Raw genomic sequence first — 10,791 nt, 5'->3', positions numbered from 1 at the left:
TCAATCCATGTGTGTATTTGTGTTGTTGTTGTTGTTGTTAAGTGCCTTCCAGTCAGTTTCGACTCATAGCGACCCTGTATAGGATTTCCAGAGAGCATCTGGTGAGCTTAAACTGCCAACCTTGTGGTACAAACGGACTTTGCAGTCCTGAGCATTAACCCACATCACCATTATTACAAAACTATGTATATAACAGTATGTACCTCTGTTGCTTTTGACTCTTGCACTCCTCCTCGTGTCTTCCTGTGCCTCTTTCTTCTTTTTGTATATTGCCTTCCCCTTCCCCTTAGCCAGTGAATTACTTACTCTCCCTTCCCTGCCACCCCAATAATCATCAGTTACTTTTGTGTGTGTGTGAATTTTTTTTTTTTACAATAGTGGTCTCACACAATATTTGTCCTTTTATAATTGACTTCTTTCACTCAACATACTGTCTTCTAGATTCATCTATGTTATGAGCTGTTTTGCAGATTTATCATTATTCTTTAATGTTGCATAGTATTCCATTGTGTATATGTACTAAACCTTATCTGTTCTTCCATTGATGGGCTTTTATTTGATTCCTATTGTAAAAAGTGCTGCAGTGAACATGGGTGTGTGTATATCTATTTGTGTTGTGACTCTTCTTTCTCTAGGATATATACCAATATATATCCTAGATTGCTGGGTCATATGGTTTTCTGTTTACAACTTTTTGAGGTAGCCATGCTGTTTTCCATAGTGGTTGCACCATTATACAGTCCTGAGCTGGTTTATTTTTAAAAATCCTTTGCAAATCATTTTCACAGTTTCTCCAGTCCCAGTAATATTGAACTATTTGGGCTCAGTTCTTATCTCATGTATCTGAATATTTCCTTTTTCATATTCCTGTTCAATAAAATATATGTGTATGTAAAAATATGAATATCATCTATGACTTTTCTGCAAAAAATGTTTTTTTGTTTGTTTGTTTGTTTTTGTTTTTTACAAAGCCAGGACTTAACATTTGCATCTATATTCATATTTTATATTTCCTGTTTCAATTTATGGTGTTATTTTAAAGAGGGTATCTTTTACTATACTATTTAATTTGTTGAGATTTCTGTTGAAGAAAGATCCTGTATATTCTCCTATCTAGTATCTTAATTATCATAACATCCTCCATCTATATCCCTGGCTTTAAGCAAGCACCTTTTTTTTTAACTTTTTGGTTGGTTCTTTCTATTCCCACCTCTTAAAGGAACTCTGGTGGTACAGTGGTTAATCACTAGACTGCTAACTGAAAGGTTGGTGGTTGGAGCCCCCCAGCCCCTCCATGGGAGAAAGATGTAGCAGTCTGCTTCCAAAAAAATTGCAGCTTTGAAAAACATATGGGGCAGTTCTAGTTTAGTTTGGGTATGTCTTAAAACTTACTTGAATATATCAGATGAAATGCTATTTTTCAAGTCTTCCAAAGGCCATAGTTCACTAAACATTACAATTCTAGATTTCCTTGCTTTATTTTTGCATACTTAATGTATTGAGAATAATTTGTATTTTAATCATGTTTGGAAGCTACTTATACATTCCCTTGATCTCAATAAATTTTATTACTGCTTTAAACTACCCAACCCTGTTAGGGAGTTATTTAACTGTTAATCTTTGATAGCTATTTTGTAATTAATAGTAAATGTAAGTTAGCATAATATAGTTACAAAAGGCAATGAAATCCAGAACCCCATCCAGAATCATCTGAGGGAGGAAATTTCCACTGGAAAGGATGAGTAGACCAGCCTGGAGCATCCAGAAGAACAAAAGATACTTCATGAAAGAATGATCGGCAGGAAAAATCTGGAATAATAAGGCAGCCTGGTTGATTAGTACAAGAACAAGTAAGCTGTTTACCCGGGAGCCATTAAGGCAAGTGGTTGGGACCCCTCAGAGCAAACTCCCTTCCAAGACTGAGACTCAAGGAGAATACATGAGCAGGCAGGTGGTCTGGCTGGTGACCATGTTGATCTCCAGTAAGGGGAAGCGGGGGGGAAAAGCAATGAAGTTGTGAGCTAAATCCAACCACATTCAATAGACCTGGGTGGAGACCTGGATGGCCAGGTACAGTAAGACCTGGATGGCCAGGTACAACCACATACAGTAAGACCTGGGGATTCTTGGGCCCAGAGACAGTGACATGGCCACAGAGGACTAGAGCGGAGAGTGAAGCGTCTGGCTGATATGAAGTAAGGGGAGATGCACAAAAACACCCATATTTGCAGATATTACCCACTTGACTTGGCTTCGATGGCTGGATGATCAGAACACAACTAGAAGAAAGAAGAGGGGGGAAAAAAAGAGTAACCTGCTACTTTATTTATACTTATGGATGTAATTGCTCAAAACAGTGAACAAGTCTTTACAGTGAGGATCACTCCCACCCCCTCTGTATACAGGGTTGACAGGAATGGGCAACTTAGACACTGGTTACCCAAAATGGGAGGGACCTATAAAGGCACGAAGTGACTGGCTTACAAGCTTTCAAGAGGGAGCCTAGTTCCAGATGTGGCAGAGGAAGGTAGAATCTCCACTGAACGATTACCAATCTGTTGGGACCAGGCTGGTGAAAGGAAATGGGGATAAGACTCATGTGGTACAATAGTGAATAATTGCCATCAGGACTGACTGTGAGGGTAGGAAATAAAGAGGTAGATGGGTAGATATTTTTGACAAAAGGAGGGGAGAGATGGATTTTGCAGCCCAGGAGCAGAGGTCCCTGGGACCATCAAGTGAGAAGAGTGGAGAGTGGGACCCTACCCAGAGAGGTATTGACGCCAGGGATAGAGACAGAGACATGGACAGATGGAGCAGCTGGGGACACTGAACTCAGGGAGGGAGAGGGGCTGTAGGTGGACAGCTGGGGGTAGGGGGGACAGGCCTGTGGGGATGTACCCTTTGGTTATTTGATGATGCATGGAGGAGATTGTAATCATTGCAATGAAACAAAATACATTAGGATAACTGTAAAATTGATATTCTTCCATGTAAACCTCACAATAAAAACTTACTTAAAAAAAAAAAAGGCAATGAAGCTATAGACTTAGTAGAGCTACAAATTAAAAAAAAAAAATTAGGGGATTTTTTTCCCACTAGTTACCCCTGTGTTGAATTGTCTTTGAAATTAGTGGATCTTAGCTTACTTCTTACATTTCATTATTTCCATTAACTTCCACTAAACTCAGATTTTAGTAACTGTAATACCTCTTAGGTCAGTGTCAAATATAAATAGATTAAATGAGCAGCTAATAAAAAAAAAATTATTTCATCACCTGTGGGTATTATCCCAGAAACAAGATAATGTGATGGAGGGAAGAAATTTGCAAACTTAAAAAGACATAGATTTTTTGACCTTGCAGTTAGCAGTCCAGTGCTTATTCTACAGAGCCACACCAGGACCCCTTACATTCAAGTTTAACACCCAAGAGAATTAGACTTGAAACTAGTGTAATGTCACTTCCACTGTATTCTTCTGGGTAAATTACAGGCTCATCCCAGAGTCAAAGAGAGGGAACTATATAAAGGTATAACTACTAGGAGGTGGGGATAAATTGGTGCTACAAATCCATGTTAAGTGATTCCCACAGATTTCACTGGATAAAAACTCAAAACCCAACCACTTTCTATTTGCAAGAGATACACCTAGAAAAAAACCATACAAAAAGGGTCAAGGGTAAATAATGAAAAAATAAGATCATGCAAGAATGGGGTGGGGGGAAAAAGTAGACTTATTTTATATTTAATAAAAGCTGAAATAACTAAAAAAAAAAAAAAGACATACATTTTTGATTGGTTGGACTCAGAGAACTATTGTTGAAGAAACTCTTGGTACTAAACTTTTTCTGTGCTGGTGCTGAAACCTGAGAGTGTACTATTATGAATTTTGTTCTTTGAAATTATTGGCTCCTATTAAACTAAGTGTATCCTTGGAAGGTTAATGTACAAATATATAATTATCAATGAGAGTGAATAAATTTATTAGGCTTTTTCTAACTTTACATTTAGCTGAAGTTTGGGAAAAAGAGGGTAAAAAACTAGTACTAGCTTAGAGGCCACTTGATTGGAGAGAGTAGATGCCTTTTGGAAAATGGCAAAGGAAGCATATTGGCACTAAGAGGTGAGGGAACATTAAAAGAGCTTGGAAGATCTGGTAATGCATTTCCAATATCCACCATTTGATATGTTAGTGGTATGAGGCAAAGTAGCTAACCAGAAAACCTTTAGCTGTGCATTAACAGCTTTCAACTCTAAAAAGTATGAGTGGTTTAAATAACTTTATTACAATGGGGTCAAAGTTTACGAACAGTATATAATGCGATGGTAATTTAAGGTTTTTATAGTTAGTTACAAAATATACTAAGATTCAAACAGTCATTTCATAGGTATATGTATAAACAATGTTGTTGTTAAGTGCTGTCAAATCAGTTCCAACTCATAGTTACCCTGTATAGGGTTTCCAAGGAGGAGCTGGTGCCTTTGAACTGCTGACCTTGCAGTTCAAACCAACCTTGAGTCAAGTGCTTATCCTACAGTGTCACACCAGGACTCTGTATAACCCATTGTTGTTAAGTGCCTTCCATTCAGTTCAACCACTTTGTTGTATAGGGTTTCTGGATGTGGTATTATGGGTTAGTGCACTGGACTGCAAGGTTGGTTTGAACTTCAAGGTCGGGGGTTCAAGCTCACCAGCCACTCCTCGGACACCCTATATAGGGTCGTTATGAGTCAGAACTTACTCTACGGCACTTAACAACAAAAACAACAAATAGGGTTTCTGAGGAGTGGTTGGTGAGCTTGAACCACAGACCCTTGCAGTTCAAACCAACCTCACAGTCCATCCTATTAGCTTGCAGTACCACACCAGGTAGTTAACAGCTATTCTTTCTTATTTACTTAAGTCATGAAGTTTTTGAGACATCAAATAGAAAACACAAGACAGAACTCATTTAAGACAGGGAATACTTTATTCAAAACCCATCAGACAAATGGACAGCTTGGTCTAAGACAAAGTGTTCATGTTTTAAAGCATAGGTCAGTAATTGTATATGAAAGTATGCACTGCTACATACAAACTAACTGATCAGACCACAACTTTTCAATTTTTAAAACAGAATAAGCTTCCCTGTAAAAGCAGCACCTTTGTGACAGTTTAAGTTTAGTATTCTTCTCCTTCTTCCTCCCCTTCTCCTTCAACAGAATCCACACCAACCTCCTCATAATCCTTCTCAAGGGCAGCCATGTCCTCACGCGCCTCAGAAAACTCTCCTTCCTCCATCCCCTCACCCACGTACCAGTGAACAAAGGCACGCTTGGCATACATCAGGTCAAATTTGTGGTCCAGGCGAGCCCAGGCCTCAGCAATGGCTGTGGTGTTGCTCAGCATGCACACAGCTCGCTGTACCTTGGCCAAGTCTCCACCAGGTACCACAGTGGGAGGCTGGTAATTAATACCAACCTTGAAGCCAGTGGGGCACCAGTCCACAAACTGGATGGTGCGCTTGGTCTTGATGGTGGCAATGGCAGCATTAACATCTTTGGGAACCACGTCACCACGGTACAACAGGCAGCAAGCCATGTATTTACCATGGCGAGGATCACATTTCACCATCTGGTTGGCTGGCTCAAAGCAAGCATTGGTAATCTCTGCTACAGAAAGCTGCTCATGGTAAGCTTTCTCAGCTGAGATGACGGGAGCATATGTGGCCAGAGGGAAGTGGATGCGGGGATAGGGCACCAAGTTGGTCTGGAATTCTGTCAGATCAACATTCAGGGCACCATCAAATCTGAGGGAAGCAGTGATGGAGGACACGATTTGACCTATCAACCTATTCAAGTTAGTATAGGTTGGGCGCTCAATATCGAGGTTTCTACGACAGATGTCATAGATGGCCTCATTGTCTACCATGAAGGCACAATCTGAGTGCTCCAGGGTGGTGTGGGTAGTGAGGATAGAGTTGTAGGGCTCGACTACAGCTGTGGAAACCTGGGGGGCTGGGTAAATGGAGAACTCTAGTTTGGATTTCTTGCCATAATCAACAGAGAGGCGTTCCATCAGCAGGGATGTGAACCCAGAACCGGTTCCCCCACCAAAGCTGTGGAAAACCAAGAAGCCCTGAAGTCCTGTGCATTGGTCAGCCTGTTAGAAAAGAGAAGAGCAGAGAAAGGATAGTAAATATATTTTCTTTTTCTATACATACTCAAGGATTTAAATCTTATTTTGGCAAGAAACACTTTTTAAAAAAACATACACTTGCCTAGAATTACTTAGCGCCTACTTCATCAAAAACAACCTCATTAATATTTATAAAGGGACACCAGATAGTTCATGTCATTAAAAAAAACAAAAAACTAAAATTAAAGGGATCATCTTACTCTTTATTTGCATTTTAATCTGTGTTAGAAAAAAAAATTATCTTAGATAGCTTGGTAAGGCTCACTAATTTACTTTATTAAGAATAAACATACCAGCTTTCTAATCCGATCCAGAACCAAGTCAATGATCTCCTTGCCGATGGTGTAGTGCCCACGGGCATAGTTATTGGCAGCATCTTCCTTGCCTGTGATGAGCTGCTCAGGGTGGAAGAGCTGGCGGTAGGTGCCAGTGCGAACTTCATCTGCAAAAGGAGAAACAAGCGGCCACCCATCACTAACAACCTGCACAAGCCTTTCAATGTAGTCCCCAAGGACAGTGCTCTGGTGGCAGGTCCCTGGGATCTCACTTGGGCTACTGACTTCAACTCACCAATGACTGTGGGTTCCAGGTCTACGAACACTGCTCTGGGCACATGCTTGCCAGCGCCTGTTTCACTGAAGAAGGTATTGAAGGAGTCATCTCCTCCTCCAATGGTCTTGTCACTTGGCATCTGCCCATCAGGCTGGATGCCATGTTCCAGACAGTAGAGCTCCCAGCAGGCATTGCCAATCTGGACACCAGCCTGGCCGACGTGGATGGAGATGCACTCACGCTGTGGAAAAGGAAAAAAGAAAAAAAAAAAATGTAAAATTTAGCTGTATTAGGATTTTGAATTTTCAGTAAGTCTCTAAAAGTATTTCTAGTGATATATTCATCAAGTTTATTTGAAGTCAAGTCTCTAACATAATAAAATAATTAAAGAATAGCACTTGCTACAAATACTGCAGAAGTGTGTGGTCTGAATAGTAATGACTGTACAGCCCTGTTTAGCATGTGGTGCATAACCATTGTTCCTACAGACATGCTTGAATAGAAGATTTTTCATATATTAAAAATATTCAAAGTACAGATTTTGAAAAATGGTATAAATGAAATTTAATGAGAAATAATTAGAATTAAGTTAATTTCTTACTCAAAAAAGATGAGGGTTTTTTCTCAATAGGACTTGGTATTTCAACAGGGACATCTGTACTGCAGCTGAGACTAGAAGCCACACCCTTCTGCAGTCTGCAGGACCCGTCAATACTAGGAGGTTAGAAGTTAAACTCGATCTGCCTCCTGCATTGCTGTATTTGCTGTGCCTGGTGTTAACCTGTACTGTCTGCTACATAATTTAACAGAGAAAGCTCTATTTCCAGCAACTGCCTACATGATCTCATTCTGCTATTTTGTCAGTTTTCTTCCTTTGACCTAGCCTGGGACTGTGTGCCTGAATGGAAACGAATTAATGAAGAGGCACTAGAACAAAAGACAGCTGGATACAGAGTATAATTCGTCTTTGTCTTCAACAATTTCATTACTTTAATTTTTTCTCCAGAATCTTCTCCACTGCAAAGAACTGAAAAGTTATTAGTATACTTAAAATAGCAGTTCCTATCACATGAGAAATTGTCAAAGAATAAAAGCCCTGTGAAAATATACTGAAATATTTGATGAAACAAAATAGTATTTTATTCTGTAATTCTCTACCCATCCATATTACTTCATATTCATCACATTCAAAACAGATTTTTCTACCCTTTGGTTTTTATGGCTACAACTTCCATTGTCTATTCACTGACATATTGGGGAGGGGGTTGACAGGAAAGGGCGTTTCCCTGGGCCATGAACATAAAGGTACCTGGTTCACAAAGGGGCTTTCTCTTAAGCTGAAGTGGCCAAACACACACACACACACACACACACACACACACACACACACGTTGATTAGGGCAGGGCGTCGTCCTCAGACCAGACATTTAAAAGAGCTTGTCAAGTGAAGTGTGATTTTGATCCTCAAGGGGGAAAATAATTCATCTAAGATTTAACAGTGAATAAAAGACCTTTGGACGCCTACAGTTACGCAATGATTAAAGGCGTTTATTAAAAGTCTTCTGACAGAGGAGGTTTAGTGAGGGCGAACCCCGCCCAGGGGCTCCGAAGCCAGAGAAGCACGAAACAAACAACCCCTCCCCTGCGCCGCCCTAGCGCTGGCTGCCAAGGGTTCCAACAGAAACTAACAATTTTTCTTCCGTTAAATACATGGCTATCTTTCTAAAATACCAAGGGTGAAGCATAGTTTTATATTAACTGAAAGCTCTGCTTTGTCTCTATTCTTTTCCCCAGCGACACCCTCGCACCTCGTTCCTTTCGGATTCCTCCTCTCCCTGTTTTCAGTATAACTGAAGCGGGAAAGAAAGGAGCTTCGCCGAATTACACGAATATCGTACACAAACGAGTACACTAGGTCGAGCGGGTGACGCCACGATCGGCTTTCCCTGCCCTAGACATTTTCATCACCGACAGATAGGCCACGGCGTTCAGCTGTTCGCTGCACTGAAGCTGTAATAACAAAAACGCTCTTTGTTCTTCCCCAACGTTCTACATTGTGCACGTAGTTCTGACTCGGCTTCTGCGCTTCGCATTGCGGCGGGTGGCCGGGCTTAAGGTTTTGAAGCAGATAAAAGCTCTAAACCTCTCAAGCAAAGCAAACCTTTGCCCAAGGAGATTGCAAAGGAAAAAGGGTTTACAGTTTTCCAAGTAGCCTCTGGGAAACTGACCCCACCCATCGGCCGCAAAGGGCTAGAGAAAGCAGATTCTTACCATGGTTGCGGCTTCACGGTTCCAAGCAGTTGGCGGAGAAGAGGAGGAGAGGTTGTTGCTTCTTACAGCGCGACTCTTAGGCGGTCGATGTAAGAGAACCTGGGGCACATGGGCGGATGCAGCTCCCTATATACAACTCGGTCACCATGGGGATGGGCCCGGGCCTTTTCCTGTTGGTCCAGACCCCTCAGTCTGCCCAGAGAAGCCACGACAGGAGAATGGTGATTGGTGCAAGCGACATGGGATGAGGTAATCTCTCCCCCACCCCTTTTTCCCTAGCATCTACAGACTGCATCCTTCAGACAAAGAGATCAAGCAAAAGCAGGCAGCCGAGCATCCATTAAGGGGTGGGGTTGGGTGGTGGTGGAAGAAAGAGAACTGGAGTTGGATGATTTTATTTTGCTTACAGTTAAAATCACCTATGTGAAGATTTTTTTTCCTATACTCAATCGTATATTTTGCGTTAAAATGAAATATTTCATGGAAAATTACTCCCAGCCCCTCCATCATTGTATACTAAACTCTACTGCATTCGAGGAGGACTCAGCATCCCTAATTATGTTAAAACTCAGGTAGGAAAGAAGATAGGTATACTGTTTAAAATGACTTGAAGAAATATGATTTATTCATCTAATTTGTTATTTTTAAAATTTCAGTAATAAAGCCAACCAAATTGTTTCCCAAGTGAAAGTAATTTATTTTTTTAAACTTCTTTTGCACCGTCTCCACCTCAACAGCTAAACAAAAGTGGAAATGGAAAAAACTATACCAAACAAGGAGTACACAACGCGTTCTAACACTGCAATAATTAAGACCTAATGAACATATAGTAGTTAAATAATCTGCTCAAAATAGTCATTTGCTGGAAGTCTGTGTAGTAGTTTTTGTTTGGTATATGCTTCTAGAAATGGATCCTTTCCTGACTAGGACTGGGAAAATACAAGGAGAAGGAATCGATTTCAGAAGGTAATCCTACTTGTGTATACAGGTAGATTTCTGCATTTTTTTAAAGTAGCTATAAGAAACATAGCTGAGACACTAAATTAAAAAGCAAAGGAGAGATGTAAAAAGACCATTTTGTAATGTTGCTTCCATCTTCAGATATTTGTGTGCTTTCAGTTCAATCACTGAATTTCTTTTTTTAATGTAGCTTTATGTGAGTTCAGTAGATAGATAGCCTTTGTGGTTTGGATTCTAAGTGTGGGAATTGTAGCTAGCCTCACACCATTGCTATTCAACCAGAGACTCTTGTGGTTGCTCAGTTGCTCCTTGGGGATAAAAAGACTTTGCTTCACCCTCAGGAAGTGGATTGCAGTAACATTCTTTTGCTGTTTAGAAAGGCTCCATTATCAACAAGGATGTACTATGCAGAATAAGTCTCTGGACTAGGCACTACCTAATATTGCTGATGACATTTTAGAGATAAAGAGGTTTGTTTTGCCAGTTGAAACTTTGTATTTGGGCAGATAATTTTTTTCCCTTTGTTTGGAGTGATAGATTTACAGGATCTGCAACACCAGCACCATTTGCAGTGCTCTGCGGAGCCCATTCATTCCTGCTGGGCTGGCAGGCAGAGGCTGGTTTGAGAAAAAGGGACTGGAGACAGCTGCAGCAGGTTAGGGTGTGACAGTGCCAGGTATGGGACTTTTCCCAGCCTCTCATCCACAGCTCTGCTTTATTTATTCAAATTTGCTGCTATAGTCTTCTCTATGAAAAAAATAAAACCCAATATACGATTCATTTACCTACTTTATGTATATTTCATAGGAAAATAATCTTCATTACCATCT

At 40.6% G+C, this 10,791-nt stretch overlaps 1 protein-coding gene across 2 annotated transcripts; it reads right to left on the bottom strand.

Annotated features, from left to right (window-relative positions):
• Window positions 1-4,948: 4,948 nt before the first annotated feature.
• Window positions 4,949-9,344, bottom strand: TUBA1A (tubulin, alpha 1a). 2 transcript variants are annotated; one of them, XM_006870083.1, is made up of 4 exons: window positions 9,002-9,344; window positions 6,749-6,971; window positions 6,472-6,620; window positions 4,949-6,142 (listed from the first exon to the last, which is right to left on the bottom strand). In XM_006870083.1, exons 1-4 carry the CDS (start codon window positions 9,002-9,004, stop codon window positions 5,162-5,164), a joined length of 1,356 nt encoding a protein of 451 aa, XP_006870145.1. In that variant the 5' UTR covers window positions 9,005-9,344; the 3' UTR covers window positions 4,949-5,161. The 2 variants fall into 2 exon arrangements, with proteins under 2 accessions (XP_006870145.1, XP_006870146.1); XM_006870084.1 differs by lacking the exon at window positions 9,002-9,344 and adding an exon at window positions 8,531-8,539.
• Between the last annotated feature and the right edge of the window lie 1,447 nt (window positions 9,345-10,791).

This window comes from Chrysochloris asiatica, unplaced genomic scaffold (assembly GCF_000296735.1).
Source record: "Chrysochloris asiatica unplaced genomic scaffold, ChrAsi1.0 scaffold00138, whole genome shotgun sequence".
Taxonomy (NCBI): domain Eukaryota; kingdom Metazoa; phylum Chordata; class Mammalia; order Afrosoricida; family Chrysochloridae; genus Chrysochloris; species Chrysochloris asiatica.
The sequence above is the reverse complement of the archived record's forward strand: the minus strand, read 5'-3'. Positions and strand labels throughout refer to the sequence as shown.